Here is a 25,653-nt window from a genome sequence, read left to right as displayed (position 1 = left end):
TTTAAGACTGTCAAAAGGGGCATTTTGTGTGTTTTTGTCCGTTCAAAAGCAAAAGAGAACTCTTTGCGGCCAGAGCGCTATCTGAAGCTTTCCAAAAATTCTGTGCACACGAGTGATGTGTGTCGGCCACTCAAACAGGAGATTCACAGACAGTGCCCGCGTTCTCTTTTGTGTCTTGTTGCGCTTGGTTTAAAAGCATTTGCATGAATAAGAGCGTGATCATATAATGTAATGCTAGCTAAAGGATGATGGAAAAAAACAGATGATGTGTTAATTGCCTTAAATTTTAACACATTCCCACATGCAATACATTTTTTAAAATGTTAAAAAACATTAATTTTGACAACACTAGTTTGTACACATCAATTTGAGAGCACCACCTTATCAAAATGCATCCAAAAGAAGAACTTTTCATGACATTAATGAATAACAGAGCATGTTTACATGAATAAATGCTCATTTCTGTGACAGTGGCTACCTGATGTTTGACGATTTGCCCCAAAGCCAAGTTGAGATCCACATGACATTTCCCAAAAAGCTTCAGGTAGTTACTTCCTGTAGGAGTAGTTTTACACTGAACCCGATTGGACAGTTCAAGCTCAATACAGCCCGTCTCAAAACGCACCGCCCTCATAGATGGAGTGGTGGCCGTCATTTGAATTCCCTACAAAAGACAAAAAAAGTCTGAAAAGTCTGCAGAATTCACCTTAACAAAAAAGCACACAATTGAAGTAAATCCAAACCTTAAACGTCAGATTTAGAGAGTAAAGCAGGATTTTAGGTTTGTCGCCATCTGTCGACACATCGTGTTCATTCCACAGTGGGATTGGTTGTTCCCCTCCTATAGAAACACACGCATTTCACACAGATGTTCAAGCAAAACAATCAAATGAAAAAAAAAAAAAAAAAAAAAAAAAAATTAAAAATGCATAACAAAATAAAGCAATAAGCCCCCTTAGCTGTTATAAATTCACTGTAAACCACAGCTTCACATGGCTTATTGCTTTATTTTGTTATGCATTTTTTTTTTAATAAAACCAAAGTCCTTTGAAGACAAGTAATTTCACTCGGCGGCCATCTTTGAAACGCCTCTCGGGCACTTTGAATGTGGAAACATCAAATTCTCCAAAGCTGTTCGCCAAGCTTTCGATTAAATTTCATATTTGAAATCACCAATGAAATCTGACAATAATGGTCTCATAAATTTTGTTTTTAAATGCTAGTTTCACTGTTTCTATTGGAACTTCTAATGGCTGCTGCAGTGACGCGATGACTTTACCAGTCGGTGATTGGCTCTTATTTAGAAGGTGGGACTTTTTTTATATAGACTTTTCTTTCTATATATAAAGTCTTTGATAAAACAGCTATTGACCAATCAGAATCATGGACTGAAATGCATAACAAAAAATGCATAACAAAAAGCTAAATATAACAACTAAACTAATAAAATAAAAATTTAAATAGATTATCCATTTATGCTACTTGTTCTTCATCACACATACCTGACACTTTCTGGATGACCTCATTGACCTCCTTCATGAAGACCTTTTGTAAGAAGACTAGGTGGTTGAGCAAATCTGTGGTCAAGTTGTGTTCGAAAGATCCAATCTAAAAATGGAGAAAAATGCTCTATTCAACCAAACGCATCTATCTATAATGCTGGAACAAAATGATAATCAAGCACAGCATTTAGAACATTTTCTCATTGAAAGGTCAATGGCACACCTCAGCTACACAGCGCAAGTAATTTCCCTGCAGATAGTTGCTGTATTCTGGGGCCCAGGCTGTGTCGCTGTGGCCCTCGTGCTCCTGTATAATGTACTGTCCTGACATGGTGACAGGAGGCAGATTCAGGCTGGCAGTGGGGGGCATGGCAGACACGTCCACAGGGGAAACCTTTGACTGGAAACACAGCTTATGATTGGGCAGTTCGAAAGTAAAACGCGTCTGAGCACCTGTGAGAGGGATGCAGAGAAATGTTAATCATTTGTAATTGCTCTGTGTGTGTATTCCAGGGCATTATGGAATAAATTAAAGGCACAATATTCAAATTTTTATCACTAGAGGTCACCAATTCAGAACAAAGGTGTAGCTTGATGATGCCTTGATTTCGCAAAAATATATAACACTATTCTAGTGGTTTTTGGATATTTTAATCCAAAAATCGTACATATTGTGCCTTTAACAAATGCGCTTGTGGAATTGTGGATACCCGTCATGCCATGGCTCTTCATGCGACCCATCTTGTATTCTGCTTTAAGAGAGGGCAACAGGGCTGCACCAATAGTGATCCCATCCAGCATAGCGCTGAATTTCAACACGATTGGCTTCTTCTCCAGTCCCTCGGGCAGCTGAGGAAACTCACTGGCCTCCACTGGAGTTTGATTGACACTCACTTCAGAGGGCTGTGGAGTAGGTGTCTCTTCTCGGTTAGGAGGCGGGCTAATATAAACAGATTTTAATTCAATATCGGCGAAATAAAATCATTATAGTTGTGAAAAGAAAGTAAAGAGGTTTGCCTCACGTGTTGGAGGGCTGACGGATGAGGTCTGAAATCTGTTTTGAGAGCTGATGGGAGCTGCGGACCATCATGCTGTGCAGCGTTGCAGGGTGTTGCGGGATATTGATGAAGATAGCGCCCACTTTAAATACTGCAGCATTATTGGTCTTCAGCCCACGCTGTGCGCTATATAAAGCCTGTGACTTTGCGATGTTACACTTCACCACAGTCCTAATATGCAAATACACACAAACAAAAGGAAATTACTACAAACGCTCACTTTGAAATCATAGCCTGCATGTTACACCGAGCAGTAACACAAAACAATGTCTGTGAAATGTATTGACAGACTTTGGCAAAATGTACAAGTGAAATGTTCATGTGGCTGGAAACAAGGCCTTGGAGATATGGGAACTGCGAGGAGAGAGATCTAGATGGATTAATAGAAAAGAGGAACGGGAGAGTTTCAGCGCCTGACAGATTGACCATGGACTGCCCATCTGATTCATACCTCAAACAAAATTGGCAAACACTTGCCAAAATGACCGGTTCCAATCAGATTGCCTGATGGATATGCACCAGGCTGCTGCAATGAGCAACTTTTAGGAAGAACTAATCACTGGATTGGACAGCTTTTGCCAGGTCTTAAGTATTTAAGAGATATTCAGAGTTTTGTATGAGGCACATAGCAGCACATAAACTCAATATCCACGAGCAGAACTTTATAATCTGTTTTCTGTTCTGAGTTATGAGTCTGAAATACTCTGTTCTTATTAATTACTTTTAGAAGAACAGGATAAAAAAAAAAAGTGTCACATATTTTTGGTAAAACTGTTCTCAAAGACCACCAAGCCAGTCTATTATTATTGCATCACTGATTTCAGATAAAACTGCACTTAAACATCAATAATGTCAAATGTCAATAATGTAGTGATGTAGCAAAGTCTCTTTCAAACCAAGCAGCTTTCTGTTGGTTAATGTGGCAAATTTGTGTGACCAACTTGGACCCGTTGCGAAATTCGTGTGGGGAAATCTTTCATCCTAATGTGAAATTTCCTGTCACGTGAAGTCCTAGTGAAATGACTGGATTCTCCCAATCACTTCTTGGTCAGAATTAGGGCTGCACGATTAAATCAAAATTAAACCAAAAATCATGTTTTTTGTTTTGTTTTGTTTTTTATGCACAGCTTGTCAGTGAAGCACGGCTCTGTGCTCAGTAGGAAATGCTTCTCCTTCTGAAAGCCAGAGGGTTTCTCGTGCAGAAACTCAGAATATGCCCCACCGCAGAAGTAATATAATATACATCCTTCAAGGAAATCCCTATGGGCATCATATTATCGCTGTAGCTGAATAAACAGAAGATTGAAATGCTTTGATTGATTAAACATGACTAATAAAACACATGACTATGAAAATATATGGTTTATCTGAGTTCTTCAAGCTTTCTGGGGTATTTTCATGATAATGTATGTTAATAATGCAATGCTGATCGACATAGCCTTTCTCACTGTACAGAATACTATGATATAATATGTAATGTGCCTTATTCTGTGTAAGAAGCCTCATCATCTCACAAAAGTATGTTATTTAAAACATTCGACTGACATTATGAGTGAGTGGAGTAAAAACATGATATTAAATGTCGTCAAGAGGTTCATAAATACAGAGCTCCACACATGACATGCAAGAAAAAAAAAAAGTAAATTGTGTGCACAATGTACTAAATCATTCCCTCGATTTGCTAAATCGTGTGCACGATTTACTATTTACTATTTCGTTCCCTTAATTTGCTAAATCAGGCAGACGATTTACTATTTCGTTCCCTTAATTTGTTAAATAGTGTACACAATTTACTATTTCATTCCCTTAATTTGCTAAATCAGGCAGACAATTTACTATTTCGTTCCCTTAATATGCTAAATCGTGCACACAATTTACTATTTCGTTCCCTTAATTTGCTAAATCGTGCACACAATTTACTATTTCGTTCCCTTAATTTGCTAAATCGTGCACACAATTTAGTATTTCGTTCCCATAATTTGCTAAATCAGGCGGACGATTTACTATTTTGTTCCCTTAATTTGCTAAATCGTGTGCACGATTTATTATTTTGTTCCCTTAATTTGCTAAATCAGACGGATGATTTACTATTTCATTCTCTTAATTTGCTAAATCGTGCACACAATTTACTATTTCGTTCCCGTAATTTTCTAAATCAGGCGGACGTTTTACTACTTCGTTCCCTTAATATGCTAAATCGTGCGCACAATTTACTATTTCGTTCCCTTAATTTGCTAAATCAGGCAGACAATTTACTATTTTGTTCCCTTAATTTGCTAAATCGTGTGCACGATTTATTATTTCGTTGCCTTAATTTGCTAAATCAGGCAGACAATTTACTATTTTGTTCCCTTAATTTGCTAAATCGTTTGCACAATTTACTATTTAATTCCCGTAATTTGCTAAATCAGGCGGACGTTTTACTACTTCGTTCCCTTAATATGCTAAATCGTGCGCACAATTTACTATTTCGTTCCCTTAATTTGCTAAATCAGGCAGACAATTTAGTATTTCGTTCCCATAATTTGCTAAATCAGGCGGACGATTTACTATTTTGTTCCCTTAATTTGCTAAATCGTGTGCACGATTTATTATTTTGTTCCCTTAATTTGCTAAATCAGACGGATGATTTACTATTTCATTCTCTTAATTTGCTAAATCGTGCACACAATTTACTATTTCGTTCCCGTAATTTGCTAAATCAGGCGGACGTTTTACTACTTCGTTCCCTTAATATGCTAAATCGTGCGCACAATTTACTATTTCGTTGCCTTAATTTGCTAAATCAGGCAGACAATTTACTATTTTGTTCCCTTAATTTGCTAAATCGTGTGCACGATTTATTATTTCGTTGCCTTAATTTGCTAAATCAGGCAGACAATTTACTATTTTGTTCCCTTAATTTGCTAAATCGTTTGCACAATTTACTATTTAATTCCCGTAATTTGCTAAATCAGGCGGACGTTTTACTACTTCGTTCCCTTAATATGCTAAATCATGCGCACAATTTACTATTTCGTTCCCTTAATTTGCTAAATCAGGCAGACAATTTACTATTTTGTTCCCTTAATTTGCTAAATCGTGTGCACGATTTATTATTTCGTTGCCTTAATTTGCTAAATCAGGCAGACAATTTACTATTTTGTTCCCTTAATTTGCTAAATCGTTTGCACAATTTACTATTTAATTCCCTTAATTTGCTAAATCAGACGGACGATTTACTATTTCATTCTCTTAATTTGCTAAATCAGACGGACGATTTACTATTTCATTCTCTTAATTTGCTAAATCAGGCGGACGATTTACTATTTCCATAGATAAATGCTTCTCATGTTTAGAAAGATGTTTGACACGTGTTGCTTTTTCAAATGCATGTAATATGCGACTCAAACTAGCAGTGCTTTCAGATGGAGCAGCAAGTACTACAGATTACAGAGACGTGCTTCACTAACAAGCTCTGCATAAAAAAAAAAAAAATAATTCTCAGCATTTAGGATTTCATAAATCACACTAAACCAAACGGTTTAATTATGATTTCGTTTCAATTTTGATCAATCGTGCAGGCCTAGTCAGAATAGCCTGTAAAGTGGACCAGACTCCATGCCGATAGTCAAAAGCCTGTGACACTAGGTAGTAGAAAACAACTCCAATGTAACCCACTAACAGCATTTATAAAGTAAATATGACTCAAAAAAATAGTGTCATGAGGATGTTATGATTTCACTGACCACTGTTCGAAGACACTATATGCTGTGGAGCTGTGAAGCATCAGAGCAGGTATGAAATGTTATGATAGTAAGAATGAACAGCTTGTATCATATGATTGACATATGGAAGGGACTGTGCAATCTAAATATTATGGAGATGTTATGAATGGTCATGGAGAAAAGGACAGGGTTACTGAGGAAACTTTGACATACAGGAACTCCTGCTTGGTTGTGCTGGTAGGTGAGGTTGGAAAATCCTCTAGTCTGCCAGTGAGAGAGGCAGAAAAATACAAAAAGATGACAGATAGAGAGAACAGAGGAGAATAGAGAGAAGGAAGGTAGAACAGGGGAAAGTTATCCACAGAGAAAACATTGTCACATATGCTGTGATAAATCTGTATTCTTAAAAAGACATTGGAAAGAGAGACCATCAGAACAAAAGCAGATCCAAGAATGACTTTTAACTTTTAATATGACAATCGCAGAGAATGTGCTAGGAATAAATTATATTTAAAATCCAGATTCAAACTTTGCATTACAAAGGCTGCTTGGCTGAAACTTGAACTGTATTTTACATTGCCTGAAGCTAGGGTGATGTGGGTCGCACCAAGGGTACTGTTATACAGTTTCTAAATTGTGTCTAGTTTTTAGTTTGCTGCCATGCGGTTGCTAGAAATATAGACTCTCTTTGAAAAGCTGGTCTCTAAATATACCATTATTCAAAATTTGGGATTGGTAAGATTTTTTTAAAAAGAAATGAATAGTTTTATATAGCATCCATTTCTATTTCAAAATATTGATTGATGCATGACAATAGATGCAACATTGATAATGTTTCTTCAAATCAGCATATTAGATTTTTTTTTTTTATTCAAATCATTAAAACAATCTTACCAACCCCAAAATGTTTAACAGTTGTGTTTGACTCAGGTCCCTCATTCAGCGAAAGGATATGAAGTCTTGAATTTTTGTTCATGTTAGTATTTAGTCCATAAGTTGATATGTCAGACTGATCAAATAAACAGAGCAAATATTAAGCTCCACAGATATACAACGTTTACATTCTTCAGGAAAGTCAAGCTACCAATGGCTTAAAGTGTTTTGCATGTGAAACTGGGATTGGACATCATTATAGAAAGACAAATTACACACTTCAACGTAAATGGATTTATATAAAAGGTGGACAATGATACTTGAAAGAGCGCTAATAGGTCTTAAAGCCTGGAGTAAAGGGAATTACTGACTGTATGTCTGGTGTGATTCCTTCCAGAAGCACAATGTTCACACATCCGATATGGGCCGAGGCACAGGTCTCAGTCATCTTCTGATGGAGAATGTCTGCGGCAAGAGAACAGTAATTACAGGATATTTCATCTGCAAGGTTTTAGTTAGTATACAGGATATTTTAATGTGTGTGAATGCTGTTTACATTACCTTTCATTTTCTCCTTTAGAGTAAAACTGCCATGTATTTTCTTAAGCTCCGCCTCCATAGTTAGTCCTCCGATGTCTGCTTCCAGATGCGTGCGGTTCACCATGCCAACACCAAACACAATCAGCGTCACATGCTGGGGCTCAGAGCTTACTAAACTCCGCCTACGACCCAGCCGACTGGGCGGCGTCTCACCCTCCGATTCAAACACCAACCGACATGGAGGATCCGCAGGGCTCCGCCCACCCTCTAAAGAGCAAAGATAAACAGTTAAATAAGCAAATTTGGCCAAAAGCAAAGATTATTATACTAGCAGATATTTCTGTACCAGTCAAATGACATGACAGTGTTTTCTCTCTCTAAATTTCATTACCACAATATAAAAGTTGTTTTAATTGTGATCAAAAAAAGCTGTGATCAAAACTTTGTATAAAAGTTATTTTTACCATAATGTCTAATAAAATAATTAGATATTTAAACTAGGGTTGTCAAAAGTACTGACTTCGGTATAAAGTCGGTACTGAAATTTAAAAAAATGTGACGACACCAGCATTTCCTCCTAGCATTTTGAGCAGATTCTTAAACACCTCTGATTGGCCATAGTGTTCATTTGTTCAACAGATATGTCTGTGATTGGTTACAATGATCAACACTACAAAAATATGCTGCAAAAAGACATCTTTGACGCTCTTCATCAAGCGCTTACACAGATACACATGGGAGCGTTTGAAAACAGGCATCTATCAGCGAATCCCTAATATATCCGCTGATAGACAGATCCGTTGATAGACGCATGCTTTCAAACACTCCCATGTGTATGAAGATGTCTATTATTTATATATCATGATGCAATAATAAGATATAGCGCCTTTTAATATACAGTTATTGTAATAACAATGACTGTATCCATGAAGGATGATACTTATTACTATATTACAGAACTGAAAATCTAATGAGAATCTTCTTTGAGAATAATGTAAATTTAAACTAAAATATACCTTTAATAATTTAATTAAATAATAATAATAAATAGCCAAAAATAGCCTTTATTAAATAATTTTATTATTATATTTTCATATTTCTTTTTTTCCTTCCCTGTAATAAATTAAAAAGAATTAAAATGAACAGTTCATAACAAATGCAGAGCAGCAAGTCCTACCTGAGAGGGCATTATCTTGGTTCTTCTCCAGGATGCCTGTGGGGTCTGATATTAGCGAGTAGAAATTAAGAAGTTTGTACATGTTCTGCCAGCACTCAGCCGACGGCTCGCTCTGTTCTGACACTGTGATGGAGTCTGAGTCATCCATCTGAATGGTCATGTGGTCCGCAACATCACGTGAACCTTTCCGCGATACTTTTGACGTCCTTCGTTCTGAACGTCCCAGCGTCCCCCTTCCACGAGGCTCTCGGTTCCTGGTCAGTGTGTCCAGGCCTGGCCCGACCACGGTGCGTTTGCCCTTCTGAGTGCCCAGTCGAGTAGCTCCGTTCAGGCTCCCGCGAGAACTACGGCTGAAATCAGACGAGCGGAATTCCCGATAAGGCCGTGCCTTGGTGGGCGTGGGGGAGGAGGAGCCAGCAGTGTAGCGGTTGAGTTTGATGTCAGTCTGTGTGGCTTTGATGTCATCAATCATCGTGCTGAACTGGTGAATGAGGCGGACCAGGGCCATATCCACATGCTGGCGAATCGCCTGACAAGCGAGGGTAAAATGGCAGTGCACGCTAGCCTGGGGTCTCCGGCTCAACTCGTGGAAAGACAGCGCGCTGGCAGAGGGAGGGGTTGACATGCACTTCTCTAGCACGACTGCATTCAAACTGAATGTCTCGATCATCAGGGCAGGCTTGAAATCAAGAGGAGGGAGATTTACCATGCCCTGCCTGAAACACAAAAACAAACCATACTAAAATAAGCGATATGCAACATTATGACTGCTTGAGTACTCCATAGGTAATAGGGTTGTCAAAAGTACCGACTTCGGTGCTAAGATTTTAAAAATGTGATGATACCAGCATTCCCCCCCAAGCATTTTGAGTGCTGTTGAGCGGATTCTTTTGATTGGTTTACGTGCTCAACAGATATGTCTCTGATTGGCTACAATGATCAACGCTTCATTTGATGCTCTTCACCGAGTGCTTACACAGATACACACGGGAGCATTTGAAAGCAGGCATCTATCAGCAGATCCCTAATATACCTGCTGATGTACGGATCTGCTGATAGACGCCTGCTTTCAAACGTCCTGTGTGCATCTGTGTAAATGCTCGGTGAAGAGCGTCAAAGATGTCTATTCACAACATGTTATTGAAGCTATGATCATTATAGCCAATCACAGACATATCTGTTGAGCAGGTGAACACAATGGCCAATCAGGTGTTTAAGAGAAATGCTGGTATCGTCACATTTTTAACATTTCAGAACCGACTTGGTACCGAAGTCGGTAGTTTTGACAACCCTTAAGTAAAGTAAGCCAAGTATTCAGGGTGGGACAACAAGGGAGAAAGAGAATAAGTTCCACTTCTCCATGGTAAAATGAATGAATAATGAATGTATATTGTATAAAATAAACGGCTGCCAATATGTTTGAAAGAAAAGCAATATCTAATCAATGTAAATATTTATGTAATAATTCTAAAATAATTATTTCACATTCACATATGGTCAAAACTCCTATATGAATTCTTGTCATTAGTTTGTTGTAAACATTGAAAAATTTACATTTTGCTTTATGAATTCATTCAGTTATGTTCGACAATCATTAAACGATCACTAAACATTTGCCATGAAAATATTGCACTGATAAATTCGTCACCCTGGAATTTTAAGGTTCTATCTGAAATTGTCGTCAAAATTGAGTTATTTACATTCTTATTCTGTGACAACTTATTTACATTATGTGATTTTTTTTTTTTTTTAAGTTGTGTACATTTTGGGACCTTTTATTTAGAAAACAAAAATGTCGACAAAGTCGAATGGAACACAAAATCTTTGAAGCTCAAAATCTCAAAACTGCTCAGAATGCAGATAGAAGCTTAGAATTCCAAGGTGGTGAATTCTTTATAATTTAGAAAACTAAATAGGAGAAATAGTCTGGAAACACAAATATTTTCCCATACTTATCCAGACCTGTAAATTATTCAAATCAAATTCCATAATTTTCCACAACTGCATAGGAACCCTGTTTTTTGTTTTGTGTCTTTATTTTTTGTGCTTATTGACTGGTTATTCAATATGTTGATAACGATCTACATGTAGTTTTTGTAATATTTTATTATCAATTGAATTATTTTTTTATTAATTTTATTCCTTAAAAAAGGTAAATGAAAATGAAAAGAGGGGGGGGGATTCTCTTTCTAGGATATCTCTAGACAGATAAAAGCTAACATGGAACAGCTGTGTTACCTGTGTGCTCGTTTGTTCTTCCTTTCTTTGCTGGTGTCAGAGTCGACAATGTCAGCTCTCAAACACTCGAGAGTGCCGCTGAAGGACAGGTGCTCCCCAAAATACATCTTGTAACTGAGTGGAGGAGCATCCTGGGGCTGAATACCAATGTGACTCAACAAAGGCTTAAAAACAACCTGTATGGATAATCAAATGACAGACAAACAGAATGAGAGGGGCAATAACATGTGTATGGTCATTAATAAACAATAGCAAATTAATAAGTATTTGCGGTGCACACACCTGTGCGTCGGCTAGCTGCACAGCTGCAGGGCAGAGATTAGTCTCATCTTGGTCAAGCAGGTCCTCCTGACTTGTGCTGTGCTGGGAGTGTGTGTGCTGAGAGTGTGTGTCCAGTGTATTCTGATCACTGGACAGTACGGTGTTGAAGTCTGATGCAGAAGGAATGGTGGGGAGCACTCCTGTACGCAAAGAGTTAAAGACATTCAGTGCAAAATGAACACACTCCAATAAATAAATCTCTGATCACAGCCACATGGACAGATATAGATGCATGTTTACACAGTCAACAGACTTCTGTCAGTACACTAATCGCTCACCTCCAGTCTGCAGGCTGTTGTGTTGAGAGCGGTTGAGGGGAGAGTCCTGGACATTGCCGCCTGTTCGGTTGCCAACAGCGTTTGACATCCAGTTGTAGAAGCTGACGGAAAACGGCTCCGATAGAAGAGGATGTTCCGTCAACACATCTGCACCTACACTGTTGCCTACCCAAAAACAACAGATTTTTAACGTTAACTAGATTTTGTACTTTTTCTGAAGAAAATGAGAGCTTTGTGCTTTCCATGCAGAAGTCAACATGACACGCTAGAGTATTGTAGGTGGTTTTCAGGGCACGGCAACGTGATTGCTAAGGTGATCTGAGGTGTTGTTAGGACATTGCTCAAGTCTTTGTCATATATAAGTCAGTATAAGTCATTTAAGTCATTTTATAAGTCAGTATATATTGGTTATCGGGTGACAGTATTGTTATTTTTACCTAAAACAAACTATTAAAATAAGTTTTCATTAACTGAAATTTAAAAAAAAGAAAATTTCTATCTATCTATATCTATATCTATATCTATATCTATATCTATATATATATATATATATATATATATATATATATATATATATATATATATATATCTCTATCTATATCTATATCTATATCTATATATATATATATATATATATATATATATATATATATATATCTATATCTATATCTATATCTATATCTATATCTATCTATATCTATATCTATATCTATATCTATCTATATATATATATATATATATATATATATATATATATATATATATATATATATATCTATATCTATATCTATATATCTATATCTCTATATATATATATATAAATAATATTATATATATTATATTGCACTAATATATATATATATGTTGGGGCAAGTGCCCAACTGGTATCAGATATTGGATATTTAATTCTGCATGCTCATTTCCCCTATTTTAACATCTAGATTACCTTTGCCATCATCTAACGCTCACTTTTTTAATAACACTAATAATTGATAACATTTTATTGCAATTTATTACAGTAACACTGTTAAATGTAATATTTGGAAAAAATACCCATTTTTCATAATGTTCATTAAAAGGGTATTAAGCCTAAATTTACGTTTCCCAGTTTGGTTTCTCTGTACTTTTATAGTATCTGACAGACACTTTCTAGGCAGAAAAATAGTACAAAAATTCAAACAAAATTAGGTTATAGTAACCTAATATCACTCTCACAGGAAACACCATATATCAAGAAAATGCATTCATCTTCCTAGTTCACATTTTCACCCATCTAATATTGGACTGCAAAAAGCAAACTCCGAATGAAGAAAATCATGTACCTGTACGTGTCAGGGAAGTGCTCTTGGCTGCAGTTTGTTCGTTTGCTCGATGGGGCGTTGCTTCTAGCAGGTTGTGCAGACTGTGGATGCTTCCTGTCAAATAACTCAGCAAAGATTCTTTCCTAGGGCTATGACCGGACTGCAGCCCTGTCCGACTGACGTGAGCGGGAGAATCAGCTGCTGTATCTCCACTCGTGTAGCTCAGGGACTGGTAAGGATGGGAACCCTAAAAAAAAGCATTTCGCTTCCAGCTTTAGAACAAGATTTATCATCCACTTATACACAGTACCAACACAAACTAGACCCACACAAACCTTGATCCTGAGTGCAGATTCGTTGTGTGTGTGAGATTTGGACAGCTTTCTCATGATCTCGACACCAGTCACAGGGGCAGAGTTACCGGTAGGAGCAGGACGACTACATACTCCCTCTAACAGCATTGTGTGTTCACTTACGGTGCCTTAAATGCACATAAATAACAAAATGTAGATAAAGTATAATGTTGAATAAAAGGTATATAGGATTTTAGATTTAATATAATTACCCGCATCAAACTCAAACTCGGCTCCATCAGCGCTGGTGTCACTCTGCAAGGCAGCACCACTATCCGGCCCCTGTATCTGATCTGGCTCGATGGGGTCTGGCTCTTTGGGCTTAGGAAGTTGATTGGGTCGTGGCAAACCAACTGCCTTAAAGCCCTGAGTGACAACGATGAATTTCATCCACTGACGTGCAAGTGCCACCATACCTTTCCTCAGGGTGACCAGAGCAGGCAGTCCATCGTTCTAAAAAGATAAAGATAAATACGTAATAAAAGATTAGCAAGGAATAATTAACAAAATAAATTATTCTGCTTTAAGGGTTAGTTCGCACAAAAGGTGTATATAACTTTCTTCTTTCTGTCAAACACAATCGGAGTTATATAAAAAAATATTCTGGCTCTTCCAAGCTTTATAACGGGGGTGAATAGTAACCGTGATTTTGAAGCCCAAAAAAGTGCATTCATCATAAAAGTAATCTATACGGCTCCAGGGGGTTAATAAAGGCCTTCTTAAGTTAAGAGAAGTGATGCATTTTGTTAGAAATATATCCATATTTATAACTTCATTTATAACTTCATGCATCAGGTCAAATTTCACTCTTTCGCCGGAATCGACTCGCATACGGAAGCCAATGATTCTAGTTTATAAAGTATAAATATGGATTTTTCTCTTACAAAAACGCATCGCTTCGCTTCAGAAGGCCTTTATTAACCCACTGGAGTCGTATGGATTACTTTTATTATGGATGGATGTGCTTTTTTGGGCTTCAAAATCACGGTAACTACTCACTCCCATTATAAAGCTTGGAAGAGCCAGAATATATTTTAATATAACTCAGATTGTGTTTGACTGAAAGAAGAAAGTCATATACACCTAGGATGGCTTGAGGGTGAGTAAATTATGGGATTTATGTATTTTTAGAAATGCATTTTTAATATTATCTTGCTCAAAAACAAACCATTGCTAGTACAATCTGAAAGAACACGGTGAAGTAATTTCAGATTTTACAGTAGTCAATGAACCTGGAAGCTTTGGAATGAGCATCAACAAATCAGAATTAAGAATGCAACAATGCAGTAGTATTAGAACATGTAATACATATGCAAATGTGTGCTCTGCAAGCATAAAGACTTACCATGGTGGCCTCTTCTATAATACTGTAATCAGCCTGCTGCAGGTAGCGATGTAGAATATTGCACAGTAAGCAGGACGGGTTCTCGTGAAGATATCGGGCTCGCTTTGTAACACGGTTATACTTGCTGCGAAACGGAATGTGAATACTCTTTTTCTGTTGGAATGAAGCACACATAAACATGCACATAAATTAGGCCAGTTATGAAACAGTTAGGTCTACAACTCTGCTGAATTACATTGTATTACAGGGGTGTCTAACAGTGTAAGTATTAACAAGTCTGACCTCCAGGGCCTCAGTCATTATGCAGCCCATGACCGCACACACACGCAGTGTGGCCTCCATTTCAAGTTTCTGCAATGACGATTTCAGCTGGTCAATGGGAACCAACCACGCACCGACTGCAGGGGTCGCAGTACTCAAGAGATTCAGCTGCCTGCAGACACATTCAACAACATAGACCTCATTAGCCATTCAAATACTGATCCATGATTTCCTGTGAATCAAATTAAAGACTTAGCAGCCAAATATACACTCAGGGCTGGAAATGAGGGGGCCTGGAGTCCAGGGAGTGAATTTCTAGGGGGATGGAGTTCCAGTTCAAAATGGAGAGGATTTCCAGCTTTTATCCACATAAGCCCTATGCAAATTTCATGCATAAATATAGTAGGATTTTCTACATAAAATGTCCTCAACTAGGAGTCCCCATTTCCACCACTGTATACATGTATATTTAATAGGCATTGTCTCAAAACATCTACTAATACGTTAATATAATTAGCCCTTTTGAGATTATATCAGCCAATAAACCTACCCAAATGACCATTTTTACAGAAGAGGTCATTCAGTCTTCCTGTCAATGACTTGCGCCTGTGTTTAGTTTACGATTATTATCATATTATATTACTTATATCTGGAGAAAAAAAAAAAATTATATATATTATATATATATATATATACACACACACACATATACGTGTTTGTGTGTGTGTGTTGTATATTATATATGTAAATTGTATGTAAATTTATATTTATTTATATATTATATATACAGCTATGGAAAAAATTAAGAGACCACTTAACATTGATTTCTGAACTTGGAGTGGTCTCTTAATTTTTTCCATAGCTGTATATATATGTATATATATATATATATATATATATATATATATATATATATATATATATATATATATATATATATATATATATATATATGTATATATTACACACACACACACACATATATATATATATATATATATATATATATATATATATATATATATATATATATATATATATATATATATATATATATATATATATATATATATATATATATATATATATATATATATATATATATATATATATATATATATATATATATATATATATATAGAGAGAGAGAGAGAGAGAGAGAGAGAGAGAGAGAGAGAGAGAGAGAGAGAGAGAGAGAGAGAGAGAGAGAGAGAGAGAGAGAGAGAGAGAGAGAGAGAGAGAGAGAGAGAGAGAGAGAATTCTTATTTTATTTATCATTTATGTGTGTACCTAGACATGGCTGGAGTGTGAGATCGAATGTTGGTTGGCGCAGCAAAGCTGAACCAGATCTCCTTTATAGTCAGCTTCATACTGCTGGAGTCAGGAGGAGGAGGCAAGAGGGGCAGGTCCTTTTTCAGATCATCTGACTCCACTCCCTCATCCTGCACAGACAAACATGGAGTGGCAAATAATGTGAGAAAGAAAGACCCATGGAAAACTTACAAGATCTTAAATGGCCATTAACTATACATGAACAACAACATATGAGAACCTGTTCATCAGAGTCTGAATTGTTGTTGGGTTCAGAGGCTGGGCTCTGTGCATCATTGGGCAGGTTATCATCAGATACATCCGTGCTGTAGCCACTTCCTGTCTGAGAACCACTAGAACCGTTTGATTTTGAAACTCCATGCCTGACGCCGTTGTCGGCCTCACCCATCACCCCAAAAGCACTGTAGAGCACGGCTCCTGACTGCCGCCCACCTGAGAAAGAGCCAGAAATTCATTTCTTACGCCTGAAATACAAATGTTTAACGACAGCTGAAATTCACATGTGTATCTGTGTACCTTTGACAGTGAGGTTCTCAATTCCACACTCAAACATAATCCAACCCCATTTCTCAGGACTGGCCCCAGAGCGAGCGTGGTCAGGGGTGTGTTCTGGGACGTGCTCAGTGGAGATGGAGGGCTCAGTCTCATCCACTAAAACAAAGTCATCAGTTTCCTCCAAACTGAAGAGAACTTTGGACTTCTTAAATGGAATGGCAGTGATGGCACAAGCTCCGAGGTCTGTTAAAAACATAAATATGGAATAATTACAATTCCAAGAGGCATTCAATAAACAAAACACAACAAAAACAAATGTATTTCTGTCATAAATTATTAATGATAATGCAGACTAATTTGTTTAATTATTATTAGAATAAATTCTAATAACACAGTAAGTCAATGCAATAGGAGAGGCAATTATGCTATCATACAAAAATATTTGACTGCAGAATGCAGCAACTGACCAATCAGAGTATTCTCAAGAAGCGTGTAATAAATATACATATGAATATAAATTTGAGCATGTGTACCTGATGAGTCCAAGCCACGGAGTTGGCTGTGTATGCGGTGTATGTTGAGTCTGGCTGCGATCTCCTTGCCTTTCTCGATCCCAGCATTAGAGCGGAGAGAGCCGCTGGACTGAGGTGCCATCTTAGACGCAGACGAGTACTTCTCCATCATAGCAGAGGGCTTTTCTGTTTCCTCCACAATACCTCTACATATCAAACATTAACAGTCAGAGCAGTACAAACTGTCAAAATGTGTATATATATATATATATTTATATTTATATTTATATATTATATAAAAAATTCGGCAGCAGATATAATAGGCTGCTGTCACTTTAAGACCTGATGCACAGATCCATTATACTGTTACACATGCATTTTCTTTCTCAACTGTTTATGCTCACTTAAAACATAATTGACTCTGTTTATTTGAATATCCGGCAAGACCAGCATTCTAGCATTATTTCGTGTGTATTTGACTATTTAAGCGCAATAAGCAGTAAAAAAAGAACTCAGTTTAGTACTGAGAGGCAGCTTTATGTGTGCGCAGTTTGGGTGTGAGCACATATCTGCGGGAATAAGAAAATATGCGCAATACATGCAGTCACACGCCAAAATTCATGCCCTGTAACACCAACAATATTCATCCGGAGCAAATTAAATGAGTGAGTGAGGGGAGGCGGGTTTGTGCGAGAAAGCGAAGCAGGTATTGTGTATTTATTCTGCGGAAAATGAGTATTGGAAGCGGTTCAGATGTTTCAGTATCAATATGTATCAAAAATCATTATTGAGAATATACATATACATAAAGATAGTAATATAAATATATGATATTTGGACAGACAGTTGCAGTTACCTATTCATGCGCAGCTGAGTAGCAATCCGGTCAAAACACAAGGACACGAGAGAGACATGTATGACACTCTTATTGGAGGGTGAACCTTCTTCTACGGATGCTTGAAGTACACAGAGATTCACCTGCAAACAAACATGCACATATTTACTTCTACCATCTTTACATCACAAGCTTTCTCTCTTTCATACACACACATACACAAACAGGTACCTTTGGGACAGTGACATTAGCCTGCAAACCCTTTATCTTCACATTGTCAGGTTTGATTGACAGATCAGTTTGTCCATGCGGTGTGCTCAGAGACCCAGGAGTGGTTCCCTCTGTCTTTGATATTTTGTGCTCCGCTTTCGCTGTGCTCTGGAAAACGCAACATTCATCATGATCACGTTAAGGACTAAGTGTGCTGTCACGTCTCTTTTTGTTGGTATTGATCACTTACAGACTCAGAGACAGTGGATTTGCTGATCTGATACACTTCATTAAGCACTTTCCCATGCAGGTCATCCAGGATTGATGCGGGGTGGCGAATACTAGCAAAGTGAACCATGGATTCAATGTACCTGGAAATAACAACAAAGAGGATTTCACAAACACTGTGGCAGACCCCATTAAATCGCTTTACGAGAACATTTTTCTTTCCTGTGAGTTATTTCCTATGTGAGCAAAAACATACTGAAGGGCTTGGTTGTTCCTTTCCTAAATAGTCAATAGGCTTTAGGCATAGCACAGCCATGATTTGGATGCTAGTCAGATGCTGGTGGTATTAGGAGAAGGGACATTCTCATTGTAGACAGCATTTGCTCAGACAGAAATCTGTATTCTCATCAATTTTCATTCAAAGGCATTTAAATAACAAAAACTAAAACAAAACAAAATGTATTTCAGCCAAACTATTCATGATAATACTGACTAATTTGTCGTTTAGAAAAATGCAGTCTCTCTCTTTGGTTATATATTATTATCAAAATATCAGACAGAACTAAAAAACACAATTTTGGTGTCATGGGGTCTTTAAGCACAAGGTGGGTGATGTTAGTTAGATCTGCTGACCTGTCCAGTGCTTCAGCTACTAAAGGAGTCAGGACCACATTGACCGCCCCTTTGACCTCTACGATGGCTGTGGTTCTCGTCTGGGCAAGAGGCTGGTCAACGGTCCAGTCCTCTGTCACTGTGTCCTCATCAGTGTTGTCCATCGCCCGCTTGTCAAGGGGTGTGTATGGTGTGCTGCAGATACATAAACACAAAATGCATGCTTGTAATTATGCTGCATGATACGAAACAACCACTGTTGATTTGATATGATGTCTCGTGTTACCTATTTATATCACCCATAAGCTGAACTCCTCTGTCCAATAGAGAGCTGGCAGACAAACCGCCCTTCACCATCTATAAAAGGACACAAATACAATTATTAACAACATATAATAAATAAACAAACTACTACATGCTTACACTTTTACACAAAAGTTACTCTTTGCATAAAGACAATTAATTGTATTATTTAATAATTATATTACATACTATTCATTTAATGAACATGCTGTAACATATTTAAATATTTATATTTAAATTAGAATTAATATTAATCACTAATTACTATTAAAATTAATTCAAGCTAATGAAACAATGGATGAATTATTGTTTCATATTATTAATAATTATTATTCATGACAATAACATCACATAAAATATTTTAAAGTACTTTTAATATATTAATATGATAAAAATAATTTTATATAATTTACAATTTATATACACAGAAAAATAAATTTATATATTAATTTAAGAACAGTGCTTCATTTCTTTAAACATTTATATTTAATATATAATTAAATATATTCATAAATAACTATTAATTTGGGAAGGGTTGCTTAATTGTCAGAAAATACAAATATAATTATTTTATTCATGCAATTTCTTTATTTTTTTCGATATTGGTGGTGAAATATGACCTAGACATTTCTTCAAAAAATTCACCTACTTCGGATTCACTGCATAAATAATATTGGTGACACTTTACAATAAGGTTTCAAAAGTTAACTACTTTAATTAACATGAATTAAGAATGAACAATACTTCTACAGCATTTATTAATCTAAATAATGTTAATTTCAACATTAACTAATACATTATTAAAATCAAAATTTGTGTTTGTTAACATGAATGCACTGTGAACTAACGTGAACAAACAATGAAAGACTATTTTGAATAACTAACATTAACAAAGATGAATAAATACTGAAATGTTATGTTCATTGTTATTCATGATAATTAATACATTAACTAATGTTAACTAATGAAACCTTATTATAAAGTGTTACCATAATATTTTACAATGAAGGAAAAAAAAAATTACCTTAAAAGACGGGATGGACAACTGGTCAAAGGAGGCGGAGCTCTCCTCACTTGTAGGCGTGTCAAGGTCAAGTGGGCGATGCAGTGATGACTTAGATGTTCTCTTATTGGTTGGCTGCTTAACAGCCCAGTTTGAAACATGATAATGTGCAAGGTAAGTTTGGTAACAAGCCATTAAATGCGGCTGTGCTGTCAGGAGTCCAGGTTCCGCCTTCTCCGTTTCAACAGATCCCTCCTCCTCCAATCCAAGTGCAGATACAAATGAAGCTTGGGAGGTGTGGCTAGGCATCGGAAGCGGGCGTGTCTCAGCGATTGACAAAGGTCCTTCCACACTGTGGTATATGGAGGTGCGGCTGTGTTCTGTGTGGGGCTGACCCTGTTGTCTTCGTCTACGTTTCCTCCCTGGATAGGTACCTGGACCTTCATCGCTACTGATTGGCTCAAACTCCTCATTGGCACTGAAGTACGCTTCACTATCAGCCACAGACATGGAGGAGTCAACAGAGCGGTACTGATGGAATGTGCTAGAATCAGCTGACGGAGTGAAAGGAAATGATCCGTAGCTTCTTCGCTGCCTTGGAGAGTCTAGAACGTTCTCGTCACTACGGGAAACTTCGCTGCTAAACTGCACACCAGTAGGAGGCGTGGCTTTCTCTGCGAAGACGGCAGCCGATAGGCTCTTGGTGCTCCCAAGGCGAGCTGACTGGACAGAGGACTGACGCTTTAAAGGTGAGCGGAGTGGAGAGCGTAAGGGTGGACCCTCAGGGATTGGACCGTCAGTGGTTACATTCATTAACCTGAAAAAACACACACAGTAAAACAGACATACAAACAAAAATGTAGTGTTGGGAACTGAGAACCTGTTCACATTCAGAGCCAGTTCTATTTCTAAAAAAAAAGGTTTAAGCTTGCACTTTAAGCTTGAGGTTTGAGCTAAAAGGAGATGAGAAAGGAATTCTTATGAAGTGTTTTTTTTTAGTGAGTCAGTCTACAAGACTCATTAAATCAGACATGAACTGATCAATCATCGGTTATTAGCATAAAAATTTCATCAGCTGTTAGCATAATTTGTGAGACTTAAATCAGAGTACACTACCAGTCAAAAGGTTGACTTTTTAAAAGAAATGAATAATTTTGCTCTGCAAAGCAACATTAAATTTATCAAAACTAGCAGTGAAGCTTGTTTCCAGCACTAAATAAAATAAATAAATAAATAAATAAATAAGGTAATAGCGACTTTTTATCTCACAATTCTGACTTTTTTTTCCTCGCAATTGTGAGACTTTAACTTGAAATTTCAAGTTATAAAGCAGAAATTGTGAGATATAAAGTCAGAATTGCGAGTTATAAAGTCAGAATTGCGAGTTATAAAGTCAGAATTGCGAGTTATGAAGTTAGAATTGTGTGATTTAAAGTCAGAATTGTGAGTTATAAAGTCAGAATTGTGTGATATAAAGTCAGAACTGCGAGATATAAAGTCAGAATTGCGAGATATAAAGTCAGAATTGTGAGATATTAAAGGGTTAGTTCACCCAAAAATGAAAATAATATAATTTAGCTTCATGAAGCAGTGTTTTGAAATCGGCCATCACTATATGGGTCGTTATTTTGTTTTTTTGGCTCACAAAAAATATTATTTTCGCTTTATAATATTAATATTGAACCACTGTACTCACATGAACTGATTTAAATATGTTTTTAGTACATTAATGGATGCAATTCTGACTTTATAACTCGCAATTGCTACTTTATATCTCACAATTGCAAGAAAAAGCTTCTATAGTAAAGTCATTTATAATGTTACAAAACAATAAATGAAATTCTCTTCTTTTGAACTTTCCATTCAAAGAATCCTTAAAAAAAAAGTCAAGAATTTCAGGACAGTTTTGCCATCACAGGAATAAATCACATTTTAAATATATTAAAATAGAAAAAAACAACTATTTTTAAATTGTAATAATATTTCACAATATTATCGTCCTACTGTATGTTTGATCAAATAAATTCAGCCTTGGTGAGCATAAGACAGCTTCTTTTAAAAGTATAACTAAAAAAACTGATCCCAAAATTTGAACGGTAGTGTATTTAATGATTGATTGATCATATGACAAAAGGAGCTTATATGAGCCCATTTCCACCTCATGATAAAAAAGTAAGATAAAGTTTAAAATAAGGAATAAAAAAAATACAAAGTTCCAATTTCAAGACATAAACTCACAATTGAGATAAAAATATGTTACGAAACTAGTGTTTTAAAAGACACAGGAGCACACGTGTCTGACTCACTCTACAGAAGGGGAGGGACTCTCTCGTTCTCCAGCTAACAGAGGCAGGGCAGCACTGGAGGAAGAGTTTTCCTCTGAGGAAGAGGCAGAGCTGTGCGAGCGCTGAGGTACGTGAAGACTAAGGTGCTGGCCACGTCTCTCCAAGTCCACCATCGGAGCAGGAGAACACACATCTCTCCGTATAGCGACACCTTTAGCTGTAAGTAAACCAATAAAATGAGTATAATACATGATACCCAGTCGCAATCACGATAGCCACACAAAACCAAATATAATATACCATCAGGGAGTTTAGGAATTTCCTTAGTGATGATCCATTCTCCTGGATGTAATAATGACTGGCCATAGGACATGTCAATATCTGCACTGACGCTGGAGAAAGCGGAGCTTGATGAGGGTGTGATTTCCTCCAATCGGAAGAAGTCCAGACCACCAATGGAGCCGCCGAAAAAACGACATCCACCAAGACATCCACAGCGGTTCCGGCTTCGCTTAAATTTCTCCTCTGGCCAAAGGAAGCAAAGTCTAAAACACACATGAACACACATAACGATATGGTAAATACATTTGCCAGCACATTAAGCAACAGACAAAATATAATAAAAGATATGCATGAACCTTTTTGTTTTCATGTCATGAAGCTCCAGGAACTGCCTCTGGACCTCATATTTGGCTGGATGGTCAGCAGCTAAAGCCACATCAGCTGTCATGAGGTTAAAGGTCACCGAACCGGCTTCAAGCCAATGAGAACGCCGAAGGAGGGGAGGAGGAAGGCCAAGCCGTGCAACTTCCTGTTGCTCGATGAACTGAGCGATCACTACGTCTTGCAGAACGGCACTGATGCCTTCGCCAACAGCAGCCGTGTGCAGATTACATGTGGCCAACCGCAAGGCTCCGGTCTGATGGGCATAAATACAGCACATGCACTACTGGTCAAAAGTTTGGAATAATTAATATCTGCTGATTTGGTGCTCAATTATGATCAATTATTATTGGTTCTAAATTAATAATAATGGTTATTTTTATCAATGTTTTTGCATCATAGGTGACAGGAATAAATTACATTTTAAAATATATTTAAATAAAAAAAACACATTAAATTGCAATAATTTTTCACAATATGACTGCTTTTACTGTATTTTTGATTAAATAAATGCAGCCTGGTGAGCTAGGGTTGTGAAAAGTACTGAAAATACCAAAAGTACTGAAATTTTAAAAATTTTCCCCTAGCATTTTCTTAAACACTTCTGATTGGCCATTACGTTCACACGCTCAACAGATATGTCTGTGATTGGCTACAACACTTCAAAAACATGTTGTACATAGACTATATCTGTGACGCTCTCCACCGAGCGCTTAGACAAGATACACGGGATATCAACGGATCTGTATATCAGCAGATATATTAGGGATCCGCTGATAGACACCTGCTTTCAAACGCTTCTGTGTAAGCGCTAAGTGAAGAGCGTCAAATGAAGTGCTGATCATTGTAGCCAATCACAGACATATCTGTTGAGTGTGTGAACACAGTGCCCAATCAGAGGTGATTAAAGGCCAGAACACACCAAGCCGACGAACTGGTGGCGACGAAAGCAGACTGTGGGGTTGGCTCACGTCGGAAGCATCTGTGTCCAAAGTAGGCATGTGACGGTATCAAATTTTCATGTTGCGATTAATTGATGAAGCTTTTATCACGGTATACGGTATTATCACGATATTAAAATAAGTTGCAAAACCATTTTTGTCATAGTTTAACAGGTTTAAGAACTCTTTTTGTAATAAAACAAAAACAACTCTGACTGAAATTTTCAAACAGATTAAAATGCAAAAGAATTAGGCTATAAAGAACAACAGATAACACTTTACTCTATTTAATGCATTAACTAAGATTGAGCAATAGCTACATTTGTTACAGAAAGTGTTATTTTTTGTTAATGTTAGTTTAGAAACACAACTGATCATTGTTAGTTTTATCTCAGGTCCATTAAATAAGTTATTTTGATTTTAGTAATGTTATTAAACAGTAACTAAGAAATTAACATTAATTAATAATAATTAATACTTTATAAGTATTTTTATTGTCAGTTTAGTGATAATGAATTAACATGTTAACTAATAAAGCTGTATGTTTTCAAAGTTTTACTGAACAATAACAAAAAATCAGAACATTTCTAATCATTAGGGCATGTTGTAGTCCAGATTAAAATATAAAAATGTTTAGGTTTGAAAATAAATATCCTTTTAAGTCTTTTTTAAGTATTCAGTATTTGGTGCTGTGATGAACAACACTGAGATTACAAAACAATGAATGGCTGTTTGAAGCATTTTAAAAACTTCACTAGCGCAGTTACTTTGTTTGCACGGTTTCCGTGGTAACTGCTGCACACTGCTGTTCCATCAGCGCCCTCTGCTGTCAGAGAGTGAACGCGCACTTTCATTCAGCGCGTCTCCTTCACTCGTTCAGTCATGTGCTTCTCGTGCACGTTGGGATTGTTTACATCTGAGCGCGTGTTCTTTTGATGCAGAATACAGCGGTGTTGTGCATTTTATACGATTGATGGGTAAAGTATTCTTAATTGCCTTATAAAAAATTAATAATTGGTAATAAATTATTATTTACGGTATTCTGAAGTGCCGACGATTACAATATCGTGCATATTCATTATCACGATTTATCGCATTACCGAATATTGGCACAAGTCTAGTCAAAAGTTGGCCTGACACACCAAATCAACGCTAAACAGCCGACGGCCAAGCAGCATGTCAGTTCTGCGCCTGCGTGAGATGAAATGCCTTTCTGTACCAGCAGGTGGCAGTATCTGAACAGCCAATCAGAATGATCAGATGGCCTGACGGACAGACAA

At 36.9% G+C, this 25,653-nt stretch overlaps 1 protein-coding gene across 11 annotated transcripts in view; it reads right to left on the bottom strand.

Annotated features, from left to right (window-relative positions):
- kiaa1109 (KIAA1109 ortholog) overlaps positions 1–25,653 on the bottom strand; it is an 89,455-nt gene that overhangs the window by 33,624 nt on the left and 30,178 nt on the right. For all 11 annotated transcript variants that reach the window (XM_067385768.1, XM_067385770.1, XM_067385774.1 and 8 more), the window contains exons 25-54: positions 23,408–23,688; positions 23,070–23,314; positions 22,791–22,986; positions 20,506–21,301; positions 19,465–19,535; positions 19,200–19,373; positions 18,589–18,709; positions 18,360–18,506; positions 18,150–18,271; positions 17,315–17,499; positions 16,803–17,024; positions 16,507–16,718; positions 16,245–16,396; positions 14,976–15,126; positions 14,694–14,846; positions 13,561–13,801; positions 13,331–13,476; positions 13,017–13,242; positions 11,695–11,859; positions 11,378–11,556; positions 11,096–11,271; positions 8,858–9,573; positions 7,702–7,947; positions 7,512–7,605; positions 2,525–2,731; positions 2,213–2,442; positions 1,726–1,955; positions 1,503–1,608; positions 744–841; positions 479–664 (exon numbers count right to left, since the gene is read on the bottom strand). In XM_067385768.1, coding sequence (XP_067241869.1) covers positions 479–664; positions 744–841; positions 1,503–1,608; positions 1,726–1,955; positions 2,213–2,442; positions 2,525–2,731; positions 7,512–7,605; positions 7,702–7,947; positions 8,858–9,573; positions 11,096–11,271; positions 11,378–11,556; positions 11,695–11,859; positions 13,017–13,242; positions 13,331–13,476; positions 13,561–13,801; positions 14,694–14,846; positions 14,976–15,126; positions 16,245–16,396; positions 16,507–16,718; positions 16,803–17,024; positions 17,315–17,499; positions 18,150–18,271; positions 18,360–18,506; positions 18,589–18,709; positions 19,200–19,373; positions 19,465–19,535; positions 20,506–21,301; positions 22,791–22,986; positions 23,070–23,314; positions 23,408–23,688 — 6,474 coding nt within the window. The remainder of the gene's footprint in view (positions 1–478; positions 665–743; positions 842–1,502; positions 1,609–1,725; positions 1,956–2,212; positions 2,443–2,524; positions 2,732–7,511; positions 7,606–7,701; positions 7,948–8,857; positions 9,574–11,095; positions 11,272–11,377; positions 11,557–11,694; positions 11,860–13,016; positions 13,243–13,330; positions 13,477–13,560; positions 13,802–14,693; positions 14,847–14,975; positions 15,127–16,244; positions 16,397–16,506; positions 16,719–16,802; positions 17,025–17,314; positions 17,500–18,149; positions 18,272–18,359; positions 18,507–18,588; positions 18,710–19,199; positions 19,374–19,464; positions 19,536–20,505; positions 21,302–22,790; positions 22,987–23,069; positions 23,315–23,407; positions 23,689–25,653) is intronic.

This window comes from Chanodichthys erythropterus, chromosome 5, assembly GCF_024489055.1.
Source record: "Chanodichthys erythropterus isolate Z2021 chromosome 5, ASM2448905v1, whole genome shotgun sequence".
Classification (NCBI taxonomy): domain Eukaryota; kingdom Metazoa; phylum Chordata; class Actinopteri; order Cypriniformes; family Xenocyprididae; genus Chanodichthys; species Chanodichthys erythropterus.
This window is presented reverse-complemented; position numbering and strand designations above follow the sequence as displayed.